Raw genomic sequence first — 25679 nt, 5'->3', positions numbered from 1 at the left:
ACAGTATGCATATTATAAATTTTTGTTAAGTTGCATATCCAGATATATCTTTGTGTTTAAGTGGGTATAGAAATAAGTCTGAGACAAAAAACACAAAAATGTGTTGTTCCTTTGGAAGTTACAATTTCTGGAGAACTTTGAGATCTGTGAGCATATTATCTGTCACTTAGGAGATTATATTTCCTTTACCTTTATTAATAAATAAACTGTTGAGTAAACTTAAAGGCAGGTCCTTAAGTTTACACATACTAATCTGGATTTTTTTAATCAGAAAAAGAAAACGATTTCCATTTTAGACAAAACAATAAACCAAAACAGCTAACATTTTTTAAAAATTGTCATGGTCACTAGCAATGTTTAGAAATGTTAAGTGAAAAAAGCAGGTTGCAAAACAGTATTTTACATACTTAATATTAGTTCACTTAATATATTATGTGTATTCAAGGTCTTCAAAAATCCTGGAATTAAAATGTTCCACTGTTAATTTTTGTTATTTGTAGGTGATATAAATTACAGGTGGTTTGTATTAGCCTTGTATTTTCTTAATTTGCATGTATTGCATACAGAAGAAGGAAAAAATGTGAGAATATTCACCATTATTACAGATGGAAGTTTTTAGTTGTTTTCATTATTCTTACCTTTGGGAGTAGTGGCTACCTACCAGGATGAGTAGGTATTGGTACTAAGAGAGGAGAGCTCATCTCTAATCTTGTTACAGTTGTGAGCTCAGTGGTTCAGACGGGTTTTTATTTTCATGAATGGCTGCTTATTCTTTGACATCTGCACTGATCGCTGGTCTAACTTTGTGCCGCCTCCAGGTCCTGCACTACCTGGCAATACAGAAACCTGCCGACCTTGCTCGGCACCTGTTACCTTGCATCATTCATGCAGCTGTGCTCAAGGTAAAGGAAGAAGGTAAATGTCTTATTTGATTAGTCATTAGTTCATTTCCAAAATGCAAATTTATTTGCCTAACTTATTTAAAGATGGCTTTGATCTTTTTAAAAATAGAGAGTCTGGAAAATATTTCTTCAGTTAAGAAGATTATAAAGCAGATAATATCCCATTCCAGTAAAGTTTTGCACTTCTCCAATCCAGAAGACAAGAAATTGGAAGTAAGTTTGATGTAGTGTCAGGATCTTGCCAAGTGTTCTCCACATTTGTCAATTTGTCAGTAATTATTTTAAAGATATGTTTTTAAATGGGTTTGCTTTTTTCTCATCTGTGTCACTCCCCTTTCTACTGTTAGGAAATCATCCATCAAATTATTAATGTGGAAGCTATAATTGCTCGAGCCCGTTCACTGAAGGCCAAGTTTGGAACTGAGAAATGTGAACAAGAGGAGGAAAAGGAAGATCTTGAAAGGTAATTGCTATTTGACTTACTTGTTTCTGTCTGCAGTAGGAAAAGCCACACTCTCTTTAGAAAATTTTAGTAGACTATTGAGATTCTTTTACAGCACTCCTATGTTACTTGTAACAAGCCTTGGCTAGAGTCAGAGAAGTATTTAATTTTAAGATTTGACCTTACTGTATTTCTGAGTATTTGCCAGGTGTTTCCATTCCTCCCACTTTTAGAAACAAATCTACCAGGTCTTTTTTTCTAGGAATGTCCTTGTTCGCTCTTGGAGATCTGGTGCCTGCAGTCCCCTGTGAAGCAGATCTTCATTCCTTGTTACGTGAGGCTCCCCAGGAGTCTTGCTCTCAGCTCTCACTGTTTCTTAGCCACAGTCTCAGATGTTCTGAAACTATTTCTGCTTAATATTTCTAGTGATTTATTCAATTTTAAACAAGATTTGTGATAGCAAAGGTGTGCATCCTAAGCACCTGGCAAATGTGTTTTGAAAGAGTGACCAGATGAGGTGAGCAACTGGGTCAGTCTTTCCCTGTTCTGAGACTTGGCACCATCCTCAGGGGAGCCTGTCTGTGTGTGTCCATGTCTATTTTCACCTGTGGCACTTGAAAGGACAGTGTAGTTTTAAAACGTGATAAAGCATTTCCAGATTAGCTGCTTCAGCAGCTTCAATTTGTCATAACTTTAAAATTTCCATCAGCCTTTCCTCGAGAAATGGCATTATTGATGCTAAATAATTAATATTGCATGACAAAGCATTTGCTATATAGCTTTTAATAAATTCTTGTTTGAATTTTGTATCTGTGTTGAGTGGAAATTTCTCCCATTCTTCTTTGCTTTTGAAAATTACTTCCTTTTCAATGAGAAGAAGAAGCTGTAGTCAAGGGAATCATGTCTACACCAGCACTGTGTTAGTGAGCAGGTCGTGGGGGGCAGTGGCTCCGTGCCTTTGGTCCTGTTAGCTCCACCACACATTCTGTGGTACACTTGGAAGTAGAGTGTTTCCAGCCCATAATGGCACAGTCTACAATGGAGATTTTGTTTAGCAAAACATGTTTTACATGCACACACACATATTCTCATACATCTTAGAAGAAAAAAAGTGAGAAATTTGGATCATTGCTTTGCTTTGTAAATGAAACTTGATTTTTGTTACCCCTGCCCCCAACTTTTTTTTTATCTTTTATTTACTCTGTTTTCTAAGCTTCTAGTATGAAAGAAACTGGATATTTCCTCTTACACTTTGATAGAGATGGGCTTAAAAAAATTTTTATGAACACTTGAAAGGCCGTAAGATTCTTATTTGAGGCAATTTTAATTCCAGGTGTCAATCTATCCTGTCATAAAATGTCCACTCTAGCCTTGGTAGGCTTAGCCAGTATCACTTTGAGGGTTTGTCCACCAAATGAGTCTGTGAGGATTGATACAGGGTGAACTGAGCAGCTTGCTTTCGATCCTTTCACGACCTTTCTCTCCTAGGTTTGTGAGTTGCCTTTTGGAGCAGCCTGAAGTGTTAGTCGTTGGTGCAGGAAGAGGACATGCTGGCAGAATCATTCACAAGCTGTTTGTGAATGCTCAGAGGGTATGTGAGATTCCTTATTGACTGTATCATGATGTCCCTAGACCTCTACTCAGCAAGGTGCTGTTTTGATTCCCACAATGGCTGAATACAGCTGCTGCGTGTACGTAAGTCTGCACATTGGGTTTGAACACTGAAGAAACAGTAACTCTCCACAGTGACTTCTGAGTCTTTGAAATCCATTTGCTTTCTTACATGTTTAAATGAAATGATAAGTATATTTGAGGACCTAAATTTCAGGAGTTAGAAAGGTCTGAATTCCATCATTACAGAATCTGATAGGGACTCGGTTAGCGATCTCCAGTACCGTGCTGTAGAAAAAATATGTTTACTGCTTTCAGATTAGAATAGAGTTGCTTTACCAATTTTAAACTCCCTATGTAGTGTGATTGGATTCAATACTTAACTTGTGAAGTTAGTAAATCTAACTGTTTTGTAACAGTGAAGAGATCTAATTTTGGAGGTTTCCTAGAAAGGAAGAACAAGATTTCATATTTTTAGGATTATGGAAACTTAGTTATCAGCACAGAAGGAAAGCCCAACTTAAAAAATTAACTTCCTCACTCATTCTCTTAATGAAAGTAGAGTTCTAAAACTTATGTAGTAGCTTCTGACATTCTAAAACCATAAAAATTTGATTTTTATGAAGGTGACTAGCTATACTTTGTTCCAGGTCTCTGTACTGATCTTGTTTAGTGATTAAGAGATGTTGGCCTCCCACAAATGATTCTTATGTCAGGGCTTATTAATATAAAGATTCTGATAAAGTATTACCAAGTGTACTACAGATGGTCCTTGACTTAAGATGGTTTGACTTACATTTTTTCAACTTTAAGGTGGTACGAAAGCAGTATGCTTTCAGTAGAAACCATATTTTGAATTTTGAATTGGATCTTTTCCTGGGCTGGCGATATGCAGTACAGTAGTCTCTCGTGATGGCGGACAGTGGCAGCAAGCCGCAGCTCCCAGTCGGCCATGCCATCTCACGGGTACATGACCGATACATGGACAACCCTCTGTGTCCGTGCAGCCATTCTATTTTTCACTTTCAGTGCAGTATTCAATTAATTACATGAGATAGTCAGTGCTTTTAAAATGGGCTTGTGTTGGATGATTTTGCTCAACTGTAGGCTAATGTAAGTGTTCTAAGCACGTTTAAGGTAGGCAAGGTGAAGCTAATGATGTTCAGTAGATGAGGTGTATTAAATGATTTTTCAACTTACAGTATTTTGAACTTATGGGTTTATTCAGAAGTAAACCTATTGTAAGTTAAGGAAGATTTGTCAGTACAGGGTACCATTTAATGGCACTGTGATGACACTACAATAACCTGCTTTTGAAGGTGTAATTCTCAGAATCAAATAAGAAAGAGAGTTTTAAGGGATTTTTTACATGAAATAAAACTGCATTATCTCCTTTGAGTACATCTAGCTAATATATTCAAAATCATAGCCCAGTAAAGTGATATTATTTTTTAGCAAGAACTAGACCTGCCATTCTTTATGGGATAGCTCCCTAAATTTAAGAATCTCAAGTCAAAAACCAAGTATTTTATTTCCTTATAAATTAGAATTCTAGAGAACAATAGATGCTGACTTTGATTTATTTTTGTTTCTGGGGTGAAACAAGAATTGACTTTGTTTTCGCAGCCCATCCTTTGCCAGTTTACTAGCCAGACACTTACAAGCACATTTCCTTGTTACCATTAGTATGAATTTTCCTCATATTACAAAATGTCTTTCATTTTCCTCATTTTTTAAGATGTGTTAAGAGGATCTAAAATCTAAAGTATTTATATTTTTAATGCTTATAGTGTTACTTGTTTTGAATAGTTGAGCAAAATTATTTTTCCAAAATGGAAATAGCCTTTTTTCCTCCATAATGGAAAGTTTTTTTTTCCCCCAGATTGTAAATGAAGTCTCATTGTAACTTTGAACAATACAGAAAATTATAAAGAAAAATATTAATTACATTTAAAAATTAATCACATTAACCTCACTACCTGTTGATCACTGTCAACATTTAACATCTAGCATATATGTGTATATATGTTTTACAAAAATAGGATTATATTATGTAGTTTAATTTGTTTTTGTTTTCCACTTAATATAATAATTATATCTTTGTACATCAGTAAATATAGGATTGTATCATCTATTCAGTGGTCTCATTTTATAGCTAGTCCCCTTTGATGGATACTGAAATTGTACATTCATCCCACATTATATGTAATTGTAAAAGATTTCAAACTTTCAAACCTTTTAGCAAAATGTTTGTAACAAATGGGCAGACTGTAATCTATACAATAAGCAACTGTTTGTTACATTTTAAAATTCAGCCCTTAAATGTCTGGCTCATACAAACCAGTTAAGTTTATAAAGTAACTGATACTGTATATCAATTTTACTAATAAATAAAGATTTTAACACTTTTTAACAGGAAATTTCACTGATTTTTCATAGCATATGTAATTTATATAACTTTTCCCTAAGATTATAAAGAAACTTCATCATGATTACATGTGTCAGTGGTATATACAGATTTAAGTGGAATTCAGCAAGTAGGCCACTGACAGAATTTTGCTTCAGTTTTACCAATTTTGTTGCCTATTAAATGACACTGAGCAACATTGTTGAAAGATCAGACACATGAGTAGTGGGGTATGTCTGCTCCAGTTGACAGCTAGGGCGTTGTATGTGGTGTGTGTGTATCTTGATACTCTTTCGATAAGATCATGTTCCTTAATGTTGTGCATGCTGTCTCTAAAATAATCTAGAAGTCTCGTGTCTAGCTCTTTTTAAACCATCTTACTTATTTGCCTCTCATCAGTGTTTCTTTTCTCCCCCTTTCTCAAGCTGACTGAATCTTCTGATGAGGTAACAAAATAGCCTTTGTCGCTCATAGTACCTTGTTCCCTCCCATTCCTCTAACCTCATAAGGTCATTAATACTAACCACCTCTTGAACAGTCTGAATGTGGCGTGCCTTTCTTGCTGGTGTTTAGTGTAGCATGATTTCATATTTCCATTGCCAAAACAATTATTTTTTCTAAATTGATGGTATTTGTGAAAGAAATATAGTGATCAGAGTTAAAACAAAGGCTCTAATTCAGTGTGTATTTCATGTAATGAGAAAATATGTGTCTTTAATATTGAGAACTTAACTTTTGTGTCAATTGCTACATTACATGGATGGACCTCTGTCACTTTTTTGTCACATTAGTTGCCCAGCAAATACAACCAGTGTCCCAGTTTTAATTTGGCAAATAAACTTTTAAAAGAGTTGAAAAAAATAGAGATTAAAAAAATCAGCTTTCTAGACTCTAGAGAGAAACAGCTCCTTATTGGACTGAGGACATTAGACTTGAACTTGGGTCATTGCTAGAAGCAACACGGGGAAATCAGAACAGCTCCATTTTCCCTCCTTTTTAAATGTCTGAATGTGATCTTCACTTCAGAGCAGATTGCCTGGCAGTCATTATCCCTTCTGTCTCTATCAGCCAATTTATTTGTAATCTCTGGCTGCTGGTGTAATGTTTCAAGCTTCTTGCATCATCTGTATTGTGTTTTTTGAGTAATCATAACATAGTTGACTGCATTACTGAGTAAAGTAGAACATTTAAATGTATTTTTCGTGTTTATTCATCTGTCCTTCAAAGTGACCTAAGCTTAGCTTTTGACTTGCTCTTGAATTTAGCATTTGATTCTATTCAAGGCTGCAGCCATGGCTCCACCAGAGGAGGAGCTGAAGAGAGTGGGCTCCCCAGAGGAAAGAAGGCAGAACTCTGTGTCCGACTTCCCACCGCCTGCTGGCCGGGAACTGATTTTGCGCACCTCTGTGCCACGGCCTGCCCCATATTCCCGAGCTCTGCCGCAGCGCATGTACAGTGTTCTCACCAAAGAGGAGTTCAGACTTGCAGGTGCCTTTTCATCGGATACCTCCTTCTTCTAATTCTTCTAGAGTTGCCTCATTTGTGACTTCAGAGACAGTGCTGACCCCTTCTGTGCGAGGGAGGCTGTGCCAGTCAGAACCTGAGAGGCCGTGCAAGAGGCCTGTCCAGCTGATGGTTCAGGAATCATACCAGCATTGGAAAGACTTGCCAGTGCCATGCTTGGGCTCTGCTCTATCTTGGTGGGGGCAGAGGGAATGGGCTTGAGCTCTTGAAAGCTTTCTTCCCCAAAGTGAGGGCCCTTGTTTGAGGTGGGGGGCAGGGGATCAGAAAGCAATAGGAGCCCTATACACAGTCCGGTGGGATTGTGTTTTCTTTTCCATGACTCTCCCTTAGGCTATGGCCTTGCATTTTTAGTCTATGTAAACATTATTAGTATCAAGTATGCAAAATAGAGTATCTGTTAACTCAGATATTTGGATATTTTGGTGGTAGCTCCTGTTACCCAGAATCTGTGTTTTTAAAATACTAAATGACATTCTGTTTATTCACTCACCTGGTGGCCATCTTTATTGCACTAATTAACTTTTGATGAGCATTTTGAATGTTCTAGGAGAAAACCTAGAATTTCATGTAGTTTATGTGTTTCCATTTAACTGTGACCTAAATGTATTCCTTCTGTTAAAACTATGTATTAAATGTCACTGCAAACCAGTTTTCTATCTGTCTTGTAAAGTTTGTTTCTCTCACTTGTTTTGGTTTTGGTTGCCATGTAAGGTATCACCCTGCAAATTGCTTTTCCCTCCTCCTCTCGCCTACAGCATGCAGTCCTCTTTGTGTGGCTGTTGGCTGGATACTGTTTACTGAAGTAGGGATGAGCACATGCTGAAAACACAGCCTTGGTACACAGAGATTATGTTGCAGTTAGTATAATTTAGTATGTGTGCTAATGTAATGAATAGAAGATTATTTAAGTGAACTATTTTGCTTTTGTATTCTAAAGTGAAAGTAATTGATGGGGTTATGTATCACCCAGAGTAAGGATGACAGCAACTTATTTTTAGTTACGTGATAAACAAGAAGTCTCTGTTGCTATATGGCTTCTGTTCAGTAATCTTAAATCCATTTTTAGGCCTAAAATTCACACTTTAATCCAAAGTAACAAATGTGTAGACCTTGCCTATGTAACTTTAAAGAATTAATAGAGCTATGTAAACCCTGTATATTATTTTTGTAAAAAAAAGTGTACATATATATATATGTATATATGTGTGCACACATATGTGTATATGTACATATGAAGTAGGGGAGGCCCTGGCTGATTACCTCTCGGCCTTTACAGTGCGTTTCTCAGAGATGCTGGACTTGACTGCTGCTAGTAAGCCATCCACATGCGGGCCTGAGGGCTGAGTGCTGTGCCAGCTAGAATCCTTTCAAGGACAGAGTTTGTCTGCTTTCTAATGAGGAAGTTAATAACAAACATTGTTCAAAGAGAGGTTGGATTTTAAAAAGGCATGAATCTAATAAAAAGGAAAGTGTTGCTCTCTCTAATTTTCTTTTCCTTTCTCCCTTCTGATGGGTATTCTGTTTACTTTATTTCAGTTTATGCTATCTTAGATATTCCTAAATATTTGCAGCCTTCTGAGTCTTGGAGGGGTTTTAAGACCACTCTTTGTGTCTCTTTTAAAATGGCAGTTACCCCATTTTACTTTTATTATAGTATGTAGTTTATTATTTCACAGGTATTTTTATGTACCTACTTTGTATCAGGTACTGTCCTGATACAATGAAGATAAAACAGGCAATGAAGATAAAACAGAAACCACACCACACCTCTCTCCTTTCACTGACCTCCCCATTAGGTAGAAAAGGCTGATGTTTAATTACCATAAAACGGAGGGTACAGTCAACTTGACTGTATGAACTGGAGGCTCAACATTTATCTCATAAACTTGTTCATTCACTTGTCAGCAATAGAGAGTGATGCCTGCAGTAATAGTGAGTGTAAGGTGTTATGGAGAGGCTCTTAACTCAGGCTTCAGGGGTCAGGAAGATGTTTGTAGAGAAGGTGATTTCTAGATTGAGACCAGAAGGTGAGTAGGAACTAACAGAGGTGGGAAAGCAGGGTAAGTTGCTTGCAAAGAAAAAACTGTAACAACTCCCCATCATCCCTGATTGCCTGCCCCTAATTTGTTTTGATTGTGTCACTGCTCCCATGAAGTAGAGTTTTATCTTTCCGCACCTTCAGTCGGGACTTAGCCATGCCTTTCTCTGGACAGTGGAGGATTTGCAAGGAAGTTCGGCTTTTGTTTGGCTGGAGTGTGTCAAGAGAAGCAAAAAGGGAAGATGGGGAGGTAAACTGAAGGGAGATCATGAAGTTCTGTGTAAGCTACAGCCGAGGTTCAGACTAGGATCTTCAGAGCAGTGAGGAGTTGTCAGTTTTAAGCAAGGGAGTGACATGGTGGGTTTTAAACCACACTGAGGCAGGGCAAATAGATAGGAGAGGCCAAGAAAGTATGTACATGTCCTAGATCTTGTACTAAATTGAAAATAGGAATTATATTGTCAGCTTTTTTAAATCCTCCTCTGTCTTTGTTATGTACTGCAAAGAGCCTAAGGGGTGCCTGCGGAACAAACATGAAATGTCCTTCCTGCGGGGCACTCCACACCTGTATCTTTCTATTCAAATTTTTCTTCAGGCTGGAATTTCCATTCATTAGTCCTGGAAATGTTTATTGGGTGCCAGCTGTGTTCTAGTTGTTGTTGTTGTGGGAAGTGAGGGTACAGCATTGAACAGGACAGAAAAAAGCCCTCGTGGTGGTTGCATAAGGGCCCAAGTCTAAACAGGTCACCCAGGGGGGGAGGGGCGGAGCTGTTTTTAGACCGTGATAAGGGAAGGCCTGTGAGATGTGCTATCTGAGCAGAGACCTGAGTGGAGCGAGGGAGCCGGCCGTGTGAGTGTCTGGGAGATGAGTCCAGGCAGGGAAAGCCCTGAGGTGGGAGTAACCAGGTATGTTGGAGGTGCAGAAAACAGGCCAGTGTGGTTGGAGTAAAGGAGTGTTGGGAGGAAGGCTGACACGCGCAAGGAGGGGGGCCAGGTAACACAAGCAGCAGGAGTTGGGTTTGCTTTCTTCATTGAAAGGGGGAAGCCAGTGGGGAATTTTGAACAGGGAGTGTCATGATCTGATGCCACTGTGGAGAGTACAGTGCCAAGGCAGGTGGAGGCATTGAAGCTAGTCAGGAGAGGCGGTAAGTTGGACCAGAGTGGTAGCATGGAGGGGGTAAAAGATGACCAGATTCGGTACATATTTTGAAAGCAGAATGCACAGAATTTGCTGACGGAATTGATGAGGGTTTGGGAAAGTCAGGATGACTTTAAGGTTTGGGGCCTAAGTAACTGAGTGAATAATGCTGTCATTTATTTACTGTGATAGGGAAGACCGAGGGAAGAGCATTTTGGGGGATGATGTGAGTCAAGATTTTAAGTTAGGATGTGTTAATTTGAGATAACAGAACCTGCGGGAGCCAGGAAGGTCTCCACCTCCTGGTATTCACACCCTTGTGTAGTCCCCACCCCCACATCGTACCAGGGTTGGCCTCCGTGACCCACAGAGCACGGAGGAACTGTTGGGATGTCACTTCCCAGATTAGGTCATAAGAGACATTGCTACTTCTGCACTTGGCAGACACTGAATGAATGGGTGCTCGCAGGCCTCTTAATGGCAAAAGAGTCCCCACTGTTGAGTTTGGATCTTTGAGTTTTTCGCTGTTGGACACCACGGAACCAGAACACAGTCCCCCCATCTTCTCAGACCCCTCACTCTGGGAGAAGTCAACTGCCATGTCTTACACAACCCTAGGGAGAGGCCCACCCAGTGAGGAATTGAGGGTGCCTGCCAACAGCTGCATGAGGTAGCTTGGAAATGTATTCTCCCCAGCTTTGGGAGACTGCAGTCTCCTGAGGGCCCTCAAGCCAGAATTACCAGCTAAGCCATTCCTGGGTGGCCAACCCTCAAACTGAGGGAGAACATGTGCTCTCCTAAGCTGCTGCATTTGGGGGCAACTTGTTTCACAGCAGTAGATAACTAATACAATACCCTGGTGATGATGTAAGTTTGGAGTTTTAAGGAAAGGTTAGGGCTTGTGCTATAAATTGGGAGATTTAGATACAGATTGTACTTGCGCCATGAGACAATATGGGACTCCTGAGGAGTGGACGATGGGAAGAGAAGGTCTGGGGACTGGAGCAGAGATCAGGAAGAGGAGGAGCACTGCCAATGGAGATGAAGGAGTGGCCACTGAGGTAGAAGGAAAGCCGCAAACATGATGTTCTAGAAGCCAAGAGAAAAGTATTCGAGGAAGGTGTGAGTTGATAACTGCATCAAGTATCTCTGAGACGTCAGGTGAGATGAGGACTAAGAACTGCCTGCTGCCTGCCCGTGAGTGCAGAGTAACACATGCATTCGAGGTAATACACTTCTTACTGGGAAAGAGCAGAAGTGACTGCCCAGAGGAAGATGGGCAGCCCCAGCCCCGGTGGGCACGCTTCACACTTCTGGCCCAAGCCAGGTGGTTTTGGTGGCTGTGTAGTTCCTTGTCAGGCACTGGGGGACGGGGGCAGGAGGGTAGGGTATGGAAGATGGCAAGAGCATGAAGCCACTGTCCATCTGCTTCAGGCCTCCTGCAACCCGTTTCCATGCTCCATTCTTGCTGCCAGTTCTTTTCTTCTGGGCACACGGTAATGGCTAGGGCTTGGCACTTGGCAGACGCTGAGTGAATGGGTGCTCACAGGCCTCTTGATGGCAAAAGAGTCCCCACTGTTGAGATTGGATCTTCGAGTTTTTGGCTGTTGGACACCACGGAACCAGAACACTTCAGAATATTAGCTCTCTAAAGCTAGAGGATACTGCCAGCATTTCTCCAGCTCCGAGAAGTGGGACTGGCGTTAACCTGGGCTTGGCTCGTTCTTGAAATACAAAATACAGCTAGTTGATACGAGCACGACTTCTTTGCCAGCAGTTTTCCCGCTGGCAGCTTGTGGTGTCTGACAAGTAGTCGTGGATACATCTCCCCCACATGAACAGTCACCTACTGCAGGGAGCGTTCCTGGGGTAAGCGACAGGTGCCCACTCGGCCCAGGGGGGACAGGGATGTGGTGCACCCACTGACCAGGTCCCAGGCTGGCTCCTGTCATCCACTCCCTGAAGGCGGCCTCGGGCAGTGCTCGGCAGAGGTCCTGATGCTCGCTGAGAGCACATTTACACTCCTGCTTTTCAGGTGAAGGTGCCTCTCTGGGGAAAGAACTATGTTTCTTTCCTATCAGGTTGAAAAACATTTGCTTTTTGAAGTTTGCAGGTTTGTCTTCATCTTTGTCCCAGAGCAAGTGGCAAATGGCTTGTGAGGGAGACATGCAGGCTGGGGAACATGCTAGTTGGGTTCAAAGCTGGTGAGTTGATTGTCTTCAGGACTCAGACTTGGGATAAAAAGTTCTTTCCAGAAGAAGAAAAAAAAGAATGGGACAATTTAGTTTCCTAAGACTGCTGTGACCAAGTATCACAAACAGGCTGCCTTAAAATGGCAGAAATTTGTTGTTTCACAGTTCTGGAGGCCGTAAGTCAAAAATCAAAGTGTTGCCAGGCCGGGGCTCCCTCACAAACCCACAGGGCAGAATCCTGTCAGGTCTCCCCACCTTCTGGGGTTGTCGGCAGCCCATGGCATTCCCTGGCTTGCAGCTGCTGCAGAGCCTCCACCTCTGACTCCGCCACGCCACGGCCGCCTCCCTGTGCAGCTGGGTGCTTGCCTCCTCATGACACCTGCCGCCTGACTCCAGGAGAGCTTGTCTGAACCAATCACATACATCTTCAAGACCTTGTTTCCAGACAAGGAGACCTTGTGAGGCACGGGGGGTCAGGACTAAAACATAACTTTCTTTTTTGGAAGGTGGTGGAGGATCACAGTTCAATCCATGTAAGTGTCGTTCAGAAGCCATCCAGATGGACTGATGCCCATCTCTCTGGTGTTAGGCCGTGGCCCCTGATGTGTAAAAGCATAGGCCTAGCGCCAGAGAGATCAGTTTCAAACCCTAGCCTTCTTTGTCAGCCATGAGACATGGGCTGGTACCTAACCTCTTCCTCTGTCAAATTGGGGACAAAAATAAGTCACAAGAGGTCGTTAGAAAAATCAAATGAGATGATATCTGAAAAGTGCCCAGCGTGGTACACATACTTGGTTGTTTAATAAAGGAACTGTTATGTGGCACAGTTGTGGATGGATGAATGGTCAGGCGCTGGCCTGTGAGGACACATCCGACCAGCGGTGTTTGTGGAGACGACTGCCCAAGGAGCCCTGTAACAAGGAGAGTGCCTTCAGAATCTCCTACCATCTCATCCAGTGAACTCTTTTCTTTTGGTCCCTTTTCCTTTCCTGGGGTCACGGGCTCCATAGAGGAAGTTACATTTAAAGGCTGAGTAGAACTTGTGGCAAAGGGCTGGGGTGGGAAGGTGGGAAGGGTCCTCGTGCATCCCGGGCTGAGGCCCACAGAGGCCTCACTCCATGTCAGCGGGGCCAGAGCAGCGGGGCGGAGAAGCAAGGGGCTCAGCAAGCAGCGGCCAGCTCACGAGCATCCCTTGCCCTGTGGAGGCATTTGGACCTTCCTGGGTGAAAGCAGAGAAGCTCTGGAAGGTTTCCTAGAGGAAGAGAGGAGCAAGCCTGGCCTCAGACGGCTTAGGAACTTATGTAACCACTCAGTGACTCTCGTGAGCCATGCAGTGGCCTTGACCTACAGTGATGGAAATGGGGTGAGAGGTTCAGGGGATGACACTGGCAGGACTTGAAGCATGGGAGGTGGGCAGGGAGGGCCGGGGTGAGTTCTGGACGCCCAGCTCTGCCCCGAGGGGGGAAGCACCTGGCACCCCAGCCCAGCCACCTGCCAGCATGGCAGCCCCTGCAAGATTGCTGCTCTGCCTGCACACCTTACTGCCCCCTTACTGCTGCATGACCTGCACTGGGTGATGTGCGAGGAGGTGCCTGCTGCCCGCAGCACCCAGGGATCCCTCTCCCAGTTCACTGTGGGGAAGGAAGTGAGAGTTGCTGCTACTTACCTGTCTTTAAACGGTGTCTTCTATGCACACATTTGCTTATGTTGGACATTGGCCAGGAGGGTGACACTGGCGCCCTCCCGATCAGTCAGACCTGACTAATAAGTTGATGGGACAGGATCAGAACTTAAGTTCTCCAGCCACTTGACAGTTTGAGTAAATAATGACTTGTCAGTGCTATTTCTTCACATTCCTCTTTCTCGGCTCTATTTTTGGCCCAGAACACTCTATTTTTGTCTTCGTTACATAACACGGAACTGCATTCTTAGTAACCCACTGTCATTCCTGTGTTATCTTGCCTATATGAAAAAAGGAAATATTTTTTGGGTGTGAATCTCCCAAACTTTCTCAGCTATTCTGGGACTGAGGGCATAATGCCATGGATGGAGGACGGCAGTGGGGAGGTGCCCCAGCTCTTTCCTGGCTGAGGCTGAACCTGATCCTGGGGAGCTGGGCTGGAACCCTCTGGTGTGCCCCCCGTAGCCTGACCAAGTGGCAGAAGGCTCCCCTCTGCACAGCGTTTTGATTTACAGCAGGTGATTCGCTAACCTACACATACTCTTAATTGCTATTCTTCATTCCTGTCGTTTCAGATATTGAGCACCCTGAGGAGAAGGAACTGCCCCAGTGAACCTCCATCCTTCAGCACTCCCATGTGACTGGCTGAGTGCCCTGCAGGGGTCACACCAGGAGAGCAAAAGCTCTCTAAGTTTGAAAGGCTGCTTTGGCTGGCTGGCTGTCAGGAGGCTGGGAGCGTCACTGGACATGGTGTGAGGAGAAGGCAGCTTGCCTGAAATGGTGTGTATGGAGTAGCGCAGTCCTGACAGGAGGGGTGTCTTGGCTGAGCCGTGGGAGGTCTATGAAAATAAATCTGTCCAAAGAGCCCAGGGGTTTAGGTCTTAACATATGGCTGGAGAGCCAGACACGTTTCCTTTGAGTGTTTTTGGGATTCCCTGAGAGTGTCCTGGTTGAAAACTGCTTCTGGAAGCTGGTGTACAGGCCCCTGTGGGAAAAGGTGACCCACCTCTAGGCACCAGGGTGCTGCTGGGAGGGGACCAAGAAGGACGTTTCCAGGTTGGAACAGGAACAGTGCAACCCAACATGTCTGTAAGAGACTTGGGATAGGTGGCCCTCATCACTGAAGATTTCATCTGAAACCTTTGCAAATAGCCCAATTATATATAATCTTCGAGCAGATAATCTTACAGTTAAATAAACTAATCTTGAATTTCTCAAACCTTAACATATGGTGCCTCCTAAAGGAACAGCTTGAAGACCCTGGCATTTGTCTTCGGGTCACTTAGCAGCTCTGTGATAGTAACGGCAGCTGTAAATGTGGGCACCCAGTCTTCAGGCAAGCCAGGATTCCTGACAGTCACTGAAATGAAACCCCACTTTAAAAATAACCAGAGAACCTGAAGACCCCAAAGGCTACATCCTCAGACCCTGGCGTGGGAGAGGAGGGCCTGTGGGACCTGTCAGACATGGTGGAGAGCTATTTCCGGGTGGACGGTCAGCACGTGATCTTGTTTAATGCAATCCCATGAGCGTGAACAACACTAGCTGCGAGTGCACATACCCCTCTGAGGGCTACGCCTGCAAGGAAACGTGCACGGGCCCCTGGGTGCAGGTGTTTTGGCCCTCTTCCCACCTCTGGGGAGGACGATTCTAAGTGTGTCTGTGACCATCAGAAATGATGGGAGGAACCAAGCAAGGTGGAAGCAGAGCCAGGCAGTGAGAGCAGCAAATAGAAGGGCCTGGCCAGATTGCACGGGAAGTTCAGAGGTGCGGTTCACTCGTGTGTCTGTGCTGAGCATGTGTCAGCCATGACATGCGGTCACTTGTCATTTGGCTGATGCATGTGTTTAAATCTTGCCTGGAGGCAAGAAGTCTAGTGAGTGACTCTACCTGGCCACCCAGCATCTGCCTCTCTCTTTGTTCACATAGCTTGTATGTGAGTAATTGGTCCGATAATGAAAGAATTAAGAGGGAAAAGAAGAGATTAAATAACAGGATGACTGCATGTTTGTGTCCCCCCAGAATTCATAAGTCGAAATCCTAACCCGCAACGTGATGGTATTAGGTGGGGCCTTTGGGTGGTGATTAGGTCCCCAGGGTAGAGCCCTCATGAATGGGACCAGTGCCCTTATAAAAGGAACCCCAGAGAGGAGTTCTGCTCTTTCCACATGTGAGCACACAATGAGCAGTCAGCAGTTTGCAGCCCAGAAGTGGGCCTTTACCAGAACTAGACCACGCTGGCACCATGCTCTCAGACTTGCAGCCTCTAGAACTGTGAGGAATAGACGTGCTGTTGGTAAGTCACCCCGTTTATAGTACTTTGTTACTGCAGCCAGAGCTAAGAGAAGATGGTTTAATCTAAAAAGTGGTTTTCAATCTTTTGGTTAGTGATGCAGTCATATATATTATGTCATTTTATATATATGTGTGTGTGTGTGTGTGTGTGCGCACAGACACATACGTAAAGTGAATATAGTAGAGCATTTAGTAGGCAGAACTTCACAAATAATTTTAGGCTTGTATTTACGAACTCATTAAAAATCACGTATTTTTCAATTTCATGAAAAATACTTGTTAGAGGGATTTAGTTGGGTTCTTTCAATTGTTAGGAATAAAAATCCCAAAGTAAGGATTCCTGAGGGGCAGGGAAAGCCATGCAGGGGAACTGAGCTGTCAGAGGGCCTGACCTGTGGAGTGCGGCGTCCGGGGGAGGCTCCAGGGGTGGGCCGGCTCTAGAGAAGCCTAGCTGCAGGCATTCACAGCTTCTCGCACCTAGTGTGGCTCATCTTTCTGTCCCAGTACCAGCTTAGCGACCATCTCCCTGTCCCTGCCAGCTGGCTGTCTTGTTCACAGTCTGATTCCTCTGGACTTCCATCTTGCCCAGGATTCAAGGCAGCTTCTCTTCCCTTCTGCATTACCACCTTCTGTTGCTAACAGTTCAGCCTTCACTTTTCACTTTTCCAGTTCCAGAGATAAGCACCTGATTAGCCCAGTTTATCTTTTCATCCAACCTTCTGGGCATAGCTGATAGGCCACTGGTCAACCAAAGGATTAACGTCCTTGGGTTGGCTCTTCAGCTGTGGCTGAGAAGTGTTCGTGGATGGGACATGGAAGAAAGAACCCTTCAGGAGGTGTGGCAGTAACTAGTATAGTTATGTTCATGACTTTAGTTATTTCTGAAGTTTCCTATTTAACTTTTTATTTGGAAACTATTTCAGACTTAGAAAGTTGCAAGAACATAAAAAGAAATCCTGTAAACCCTTTATCCAGATTCACCCTTTGTCAATATTTTGCCATTTGGGTTTTCTAGGCATAATTTTTAATAAATCTGTGTTAGTAGAAATGATGAATGCTCCCATCCCCTCTCTGACCACTTAACTTTTCCTCCCCTGTAGTCTGATGGAGAGAAATTACAAAAACCATGTTGGGTCAGTTCCCAGGAAAAAAGTTGTCAGAACAGTCATAGAACTGATGTAGGAGATATGTTTTCAAATTTAAACACTATCAGATATAGTAGAGATCTACTGATTTTTTTGTTTGCATATGACAAAATCCATGCAGTTCAAATAAAGTTTAAGGGTAGATAAGGCAAATGACATCCCAAATACTTGAAAAATCATACCCATAGCAAGTGAAATACTAGATAAATACTAAATATCTTTTTGAATGTATACTGTATAAATTTAAATTTTAAAAAATGATATAATCTAAAACAAACAAAAAATATTTACCTAGCAGTAAATTTGGCAAAAGATATACAAGCTTTTAGGAGAAAAATTATAAAACTTTATTGAAATAAATTAAAAGGCATGATATAAGAGATATGTTGTTGTTCTTGTATAAAAAGAATTCGTATCACAAAGATGTCAGTTCTCCCCACAATGGCATATACAAAATCCCAAACGTGTTTCTTTGTTTTTTGGTGGAACTAGAATAGTAGTCTGAAATGTATATGGAAGAGCAAAGGGCCACAAACAGCCACACTGTTCTTAACAAAGAACAGAAAGTTAGGGGGTCTTGCTTTATGAGACAGTAAGACATTATAATGCTATAATAATTAGACGAGCATGGTACTGACTCAAAGTAGTTCAATAGAACAGATAGCTCAGAAATAGACCCAGATATATAAGGAAACTTAAGTTCTGATAGAGACAGTAAAGCAGATCAGTGGGGAAATGATGGGATAGTCCATAGGAAGAGCTTGGACAAGAGGATATCCTTGTATCCCAAGAGGGAAAAGAGATGAAATTGGATTTCTGTGTCACTCCCTACTCAGAAATGAACTCCTGGGAGATTAGACTCTTACAGAAAACATAAAATGTTTAGAATACTAAGTAGGAAAGTAGCTTTAAAATTTTAGTGTAGGGAGGTCTTCTTATGTAAGACACAGAGAATATAAACCATTAAGGAGAATATTGATACATTTGGCTACATTAATATTAGGGACTTAAAGAATGTGAAAAGACAGACTATATACTGGAAAAAGATAGTTGTATACAGACAACCAACATGGATTAGTGTCCAGAACAGATTTAAAAATCCCTCTCATTAATCAGTAAAAAAAAAAAAAAAAAAAAGATTAAAAACCTATTAGCAAAAAAGGTAAGAAAGACATGAACAGATCTATCATAAAGAAGAAATAAGAATGAGCAAAACACTTTTGAGATGTTTATCCTCTAATAATTTGAGAAATACAAATCAAATCACAATGAGATACCATTGCACACATACCAAATAAACACACATTTTAATGTTGGACAATATTCATGTGTCAACAGGGATTTTGAGCCACAGAACATTTTTTTTTGTATCATTAATGTACAGTTACATGAGCAACATTATGGTTACTAGACTCCCCCCATTATCAAGTCCCCACCACCAAATAGTAGGATTTGTTTTCTTTTTATGGCTGAATAATATTCCATTTGTGTATATGTACCATATCTTCTTTATTCATTCATCTACTGATGGACACTTAGGTTGCTTCCATTTCCTGGCTATTGTAAATAGTGCTGTGATAAACATAGGGGTTAAGCCACAAAACTTTTAACCATTGCTGAGAAGAGTGTAAACTGATATAATTTTGGAATATAATTTTGCATTTCCTAATAAAACTGGAACATGTATCTGCCCTACAGCACAGTAAGCTGCCTGTGCTTTAGGGAGTGGTGAATTCTCAAGTGTGGTCCCTAGATTAGCAGCTAAGAGCATCTCCTGGGACCTGTTAGAGGTGCACATAATCCAACCACCCAGACCTGCTGAGCTAGAAACTCTGGGGCTGCAGCCAGCAATCTGTGCTAAAGGGAGCCTTCCCTGTGATTCTGATGCATTCAAGCTTGCAAATCACAGCTCTCAAGAAATGTTTGCACATGGGTGCACCAGGAGATAGAGCAGGAACATTCATAGCAGCACTTTATAAAGTCCGCAACCTGGAAGTCCTGTTCTTTAGCAATAGAGAAGATAATTATACTATGGTATATCTGTAGAGTAGAGTAGTTAAAATACATGCCTCACTATTGCAGTTAGCATGGGTGACATAAAATTGAGTGGAGGAAGCATTCACAAAGGCATATATGCAATATAATTTCATTTATTTGAAGGTCAAAAGCAGGCAACTCTGAATGATAAACTGTTAGGAATATGTACATATGTAGTATTCCTATAAAGCAGAGCATGGGAATGATTACACACAATTCAGTTCTGTCTGTGAGGAAGGAAAAGGATGTAACTGGAGCCCCATACAGGCATTAAAGGTACTGGGATATCCTGGTTTTTAAGCTAGGTGGTGAGTATATCCCTAGTCATCTCACTACTTAAACAAATACATATGTAGTGGGAACTGCAAGTTTCCATCCCATGAGACATGGGGTTTGAGTGGAGTGACTGGAGGGCCTGCTAAGCTTGTCAGCCAGAGGTTCTGGGTGTCTGGCTGTGAGATCCCAATTGTCTGGCCCATGAGGCAGTTTGTGCCAACATTTGGAGGCTCATCTAAGGTGTATGGGGACAATTTTGGATCTTATGACTGGGTGAGACTTCAAAGGGATTAGGTAGAAAGGATTAGGGAAATCAGAGACCTTTGTGAGTAGGGCTGTCTCCCACTTTGCCGCCTGACCTCGCCCTCCACTCATGTGTCCTCCCACTCTGTGGGAGAGCCGTGGCTAAAGCCATGTGTAGCTGTCTTGTATATACCTTTGTACTCATCCTGTACAATAAGGGAAGGATGTTGATGGTGTGGACACTATTTTTTAAGACTCTGATTCGTTTACATGGACATGTATCATTTACGTGAGACATTTAGAAGCATCATCTATCTTTATCAAAAAACCCTACTAATATACATTCTCCTAAAACAATGAGAGGTGGTCAATAAGTCATTCAGTCACATGGCAGAGGAGATTTAACCTCTTAGCAGTAAGACCCACTTACAGGAATATCTTCCAGAAGGAACCTGAAAATACAATACTGCCATCTTTTTAACGAATTTGGAGTCTTTCTCAGGAATTATTCTGAAATAGCTTGCTAAACAGAGAAAGTTGCTATTTGTAGCCACCTACTTATTTGGGTTTGGGTTCTCAAAATACAGGATGACACCCAGAAAAGAAGGGGAACGGCCTGGATATGTGGGGCCTGCTGCATCCTGTCTGCAGCCTTCCACAACTCAGCCGCAAGTGCTGAAACTGACGACCAATGTCAGGGTCTTCCAGTGGGTTAGGGGGTATTTTCCCAATAGTCAGAAAAGGCTTTCATATGGAAATGGACATGGAGCAAGGTGCAAATCTGCAAGAATATTTTTTTGACACTTTAAACGAAGTGTGCACTGCTTGGGAACCTCTCAGACTCCGGGAGTAAGCTATCTTCTTTGCCATTGGGGGTACTGGACTTGAGTAGGGAAGTTTGGAAGCACTCTGTAAGGAGGCAGGGAGTTGGAGCTCACCCGAACGCCCGCTGGAGATCAGGGTGTCTAGGCCTGTGAGTGGAAGTGAGGGAAGTAAGGAAAGTGAGGAGGTGGTCCAGGGCCGCAGACTTGCGCTGTCCCTTTTCCTGTGTGACAGGCCGGGAGAGCCACACTCCAGCGAGTGCAGGTGGAAGTGGAGGAGGGTTGCCGGACTCCCTGCGGGCTCTCCTCGAGTGGGCAGCACACCTGACTTTGCTAAGCTTTGAACACTGGACTTTTGTGATGTGGTGGCTGCTCTGGGTGCCTAAGATACTTAAAAAGGGAAAACAAGGGAACTGATGACACTGGTGCTTTATAATGACGGCTCAGGTGGGCCCGTGGAGGTGGGTTAAAGGAGGGCCGGGCTGGAGGTGTGGCTCTGGGGAGGACATCCTGGGGGCTGTCGCTCTCCAGGCGCATGGGTGCTACCAGGCTCTGAGAGTCAAAGGTAAGTAAGTGCACAAAAGAAACCTAGGGTTCTTGACTTGTTTCTCATGGGGAATATTAGATCGCTGTAGTTTAGGTTAAAGCTGCTTAGAGAACATGGAAGAGCTGGACGTCTCCCACCGCTCAGGAAGGGTTGCCCTCCTCTCAGCGTATGTCGGTCCTCCAGGGACAACATCCAAGGGAAGTATTCGCGCAGGAGTCGGGGTGCGACCTGAGAAGGACTTATCGAGCGCGCTCAGCTAGGGCTTGCCTAGCAGCCTTTTTCACTGTTGAGAGGTCGGAGCTGTAACGGGGCTGCTAGCAGATCTCAGGGCTGAGAAACAAGCCAGGAAGCGGCCGGTAGGAGGCTCCTCCTGGAGGAGCAGGCTTCCCAGGAGACCGGCCAGCCCTTCTTCCACAGAAGGGGCCTGATGTTAGCTTTGTGAGCACAGACCTGGGCTTGGGGTTAGGCTGAGAAGCGGGGTGCCCAGCAGAGTGAAAGGGACCTCATGCTGCAGCCCGGGTTCCCCTCTGCCTCGGCTCTCAGCTCCTGCCAGACAGGAATGTTCTGGGCAACCGAGGGCTTGCTTGTTCACATCACCCTAAAATCTAGCTTTGAAACTTTCAGTGATTTGGACAGGGGATGGGAATAGACCCTTACATCGTCAGCCTCGATCTGAAGGTTACACTGTGTCTCACGATCCATCCTGCCCGGGCTGGACTACTTGAAGTGTGCTGCTGAAAAAAGGCCAACTTCCAACCAGGAGGTATTGGCAGGCTCAGTCACAGAGGTGCACACAGCGCAGGACGCTCGGGCACTGCAGCAGGAAGGTTCCATTGGTACTCTCCTCTAAAAGAATGGAAAATGTCATCCAAGAAATTACACCAAACAAGTTTCCTTTTGACAGGACACCATTTAGCCAGCTGAAAGAAATGTATGCCTATGCTGTGGTTCTTGTGGCTTATCCTGGAAAGGGAGAGAATGGAAAGGAATGAAATGCTCCCTCATCTTTCAGGAAAAATTGAAGACTCTCTGGGAAAAAATCTTGAGTCATTGTCAATACCCATCATCCACCTTAAGTTTACTAGAAAGAGTAGGCTCCTTTCCAATTAAAACATTCATACAAATAGCAAGGGCAGACAGAAATGATGTCAATTAGCTGTGATGACTCACTTGGTTGCTGTTAATTCAGATCGATGGAACAGTCCATATAGCAGATGCCTTTGTGGGAATTTTGTAAATTGTATTTGCTGAGCATTGGAGTGGGTATTTAGTTCTTCAGTTAATTCTATTCAGCTGCCTTGTAAGATCCACACGCTCAGCAGTATACAACTGAGATGTATCTATTACGTACAAGGACCAGGCCCAGAGCTGCTCAGAATCAGTGACGGTTTTGGAGAGGTAGGGAATAGGATGCTGGATGAAAATTTTACCAATAAAATAATGGGCTCAACTCCAAGATGAGGAACACCTGCATTTCCCGAGGATTAGCACGCTCTGCTCTTTAAACACCAGGGCGCACGAAGACAGCACAATCAAGTGGAAACTCACACCAACGCTCCTTCAGGATACTTCCAGACCACCAAGTATTTCTGAACAGGGCAAGCAGGAGGATGTCAGTCCTTCCAGTGGCAAAATGAGATGCTCTCTGCCTTTCATTTGCCATAGAATTCCTAAGAATCAGGTCTGATTTTCAGCAAAAGTATGTGATGGCAAAAGCACATTTTTGAAATCCTGCTATTAGGGAATCCCACCCTCCAAACTAGTCACCCAGTTTACCAACTGGTCAGGCCCACTCCTCAGCTGGGATTGCCCGGATACATTATGCAGTAGACATGCAGCTCCTGGGACCTGTTAGGTGACTCAATCTTGAAGGGCAATGACCATTAATTACTTTCTTTAAGCCATCAAACCCTTGCACCATAGATGACTATGAAGTGGACAAGTAGAAGAGTTGATAAAAAAAGTACACGTACTATTACAGTTGTCCGCCTTAGCTGCGATTACACTCTTCAGTTATAGTTACCTAAAGTCAACAGTGGTCTGGAAGTCAATGAACCTCCTTCTGACATACTGCCAGAAGGTCAGTCGTACCTAACGCTACGTCACAATGCCTTCATCACTGACCTCACTTCATCTCATCACGTAGGCATTTTATCATCTCACATCATCATAAGAAGGGCAAGTACAGTGTGATATTTTGAGAGAGAGATGACATTCACATAACTTTTATTACAGTGTATTGTTGTAAGTGTTCTATTTTATTATTGTTGTTAATCTCTTACTGTGCTTAATTCATGAATTAAACTTTATCATAGGTATGTGTGTATAGGGAAAAACATACTATATGTAGGGTTTGCTACTATCCACAGTTTCAGGCTTCCCCTGGGGGGGCTTAGAATGTAACCCCTGTGGATAAGGTGGGGGCTACTATATGTACTCAGTGAGGGAGCTGCACTTCAACTTTATTGGATAATGTGGTGTGTTTCCCAGTGGTTGAGCTAATTTACATTCCCACTGGTTCTGGATGAGAGTTCCTTTCACTCCATATCCTTGCCTGTTCTTGGTATTGACAAATATACATGTTTTTACCAACTTGAGGCATGTGAAATGGTATCTTACTATGGTTTTAATTTGCATTTGTTGGGTTTGCCATCTTGTGTTAGTCATCCTAAAAAAAAACCTAAACAATGCAGGAGTTCTCTGTCTTGCTCATTCAATAATATTAAAAACAGAAGCAGCTGGCATTCCACCACATGAATGTTCACAGCATGATCCCCACAAACAGAGCGTAACTTCCTGTCAAATGCAGCTGAAGCTGCTGCCAGCACTGCCCATTCAGAAGTGGCAGGCTCCTTGCTGGATTAAGTGTGAAAGTGTTCCTGCTTCTAGAATAGAAGAACAGCACCAAAGGACTCGTGCATATTCCCACCCCCTCTGAAGCCTTATGCCCAGAAGAGAAAGCGCTCGTTCACATGCCGTGTGGTCGTCTCTAAGAAGGCTACAGGGATTCTCCGTGGAGGCTTCGGCTCAAGGGCAACTTGCCAGCCTTCTACAGATGACACGCTTGCCTGACAGGAGAGGTTTCAACCTAAGCCAGTAGGCATTCTGAAAAAGGAAGGGACAGAAAGCCCTTCAATAAAGAATAGAAAGTAAAACCAAACCAAATTTCACCACTTAAATCTCATTTTCTGGAGATGGGGGTCCAGAGCTGTGCTACTAATACAGTAACAGCGGTCATCGCCACATGGGGATGTGGAGCACTTGAAATATGCAAGTGAGGAACTGAATACTACATTTTGTTACATTTAAATTGTAAAACAACTTGTAAAGTATTTTTCTGTTAAACATTATTTATTTAGTAGTACTGCATTTCACTTGAACCATTGAAAATTGGCCATCTGAACCGACATGTTCTCAAGTATAAAATACATATTTTGAAGACAGTATAAAAATTTGTATATTGATTACATGTTAAATAATTATACACTGGGTTAAATATATTGCTGAAGTTTTCAACTGTTTCTTTTTGTTTTCTTAAATGGCTACTAGAAAATTAAAAATTATATATGTGGCTTGCTGTCAAGGAAAAGTGTGGAGTAAGAAGTACCAGGATCCTCTCCCTACCTATACAATTGTCCTGGCAGAATTTGTCTAATGTAATTACTTTAGAGCTCTGCAGTTTATTCAAAGACTTGAAACTCCCAGGGCAAGTCTTGGTAAGTAAATTGTGGTTAATTTTGGGCGATTTCCCCTCTCAGTGCATTAATAGCGACTTATCCCCCAGCCCCACTGCAGGCAGCCATGCAGTTGTATGTGGCTCAGCTTGTGCAGTTTGTGGGAACCAGGGTGAGCAATAAGGGCCTTACCCTACAAATATCAGGGATCTGTGCTCTGGCTGCTGCTTCTGATTGCAGAGAGGTAGACACAGATGTGGGCGGCCATCATTCCAACCTCACCATCTGAAATGGTTTCCAGGAGATTTAAAGACCCAGAATTTATTTATTTCCCTGTCATTTTCCCTTTCTTCCCTTTGGGAGCTAGACATTTAAGGACTAGAACATTCAAAAGCAATTGCATACACAGAGAAGTTAGAAAGTCACTAAGTACAACCAAGGAAAGGCGCAGGCTTAGAAAAGACCTGAGAAGACCTTAAGTTCACATCTTGAACTTCTCTCTGATCCCAGGACAAAGACACCATACAACAATAACAAAATCAGCAAATCTGGCGTTAGGGGGAGAATCTGATTTCCTGAGTTACCATAGTGTAAGTTTCAAATGTCCCACTTTCAACAACAACAACAAAAATCACAAGACATACGAAGAAAAAGGGAAGTATGGCCAATTTGAAGGAAAGAAATCAAACCAACAGAAACCACCCTG

The 25679-nt window shown here is 42.9% G+C and overlaps 1 protein-coding gene and 1 long non-coding RNA gene across 6 annotated transcripts in view; both read left to right on the top strand.

Moving 5' to 3' along the window:
* The window catches only part of RAB3GAP1 (RAB3 GTPase activating protein catalytic subunit 1), a 107566-nt gene extending 100029 nt beyond the window's left edge, over positions 1–7537 (top strand). For 2 of the 4 annotated variants that reach the window (XM_036886577.2, XM_036886580.2), the window contains 6 exons: positions 819–915; positions 1012–1115; positions 1250–1365; positions 2833–2935; positions 5788–5808; positions 6646–7537. In XM_036886577.2, the coding sequence (XP_036742472.2) occupies positions 819–915; positions 1012–1115; positions 1250–1365; positions 2833–2935; positions 5788–5808; positions 6646–6882 (678 nt within the window). In that variant the 3' untranslated portion in view covers positions 6883–7537. Of the gene's footprint in view, positions 1–818; positions 916–1011; positions 1116–1249; positions 1366–2832; positions 2936–5787; positions 5809–6627 lie in introns of all 4 variants that reach the window. The other 2 variants (XM_036886579.2, XM_036886578.2) reach the window with 2 other exon arrangements.
* A 2182-nt stretch (positions 7538–9719) lies between these two features.
* Positions 9720–25679, top strand: part of LOC118912990 (uncharacterized) — a 41642-nt gene continuing 25682 nt past the window's right edge. For both annotated transcript variants that reach the window (XR_008998830.1, XR_008998829.1), the window contains exons 1-2: positions 9720–9830; positions 14511–14715. This is a non-coding gene — a long non-coding RNA (uncharacterized LOC118912990). The remainder of the gene's footprint in view (positions 9831–14510; positions 14716–25679) is intronic.

This window comes from Manis pentadactyla, chromosome 8 (assembly GCF_030020395.1).
Source record: "Manis pentadactyla isolate mManPen7 chromosome 8, mManPen7.hap1, whole genome shotgun sequence".
In the NCBI taxonomy this organism is placed as follows: Eukaryota; Metazoa; Chordata; class Mammalia; order Pholidota; family Manidae; genus Manis; species Manis pentadactyla.
The sequence above is the reverse complement of the archived record's forward strand: the minus strand, read 5'-3'. Positions and strand labels throughout refer to the sequence as shown.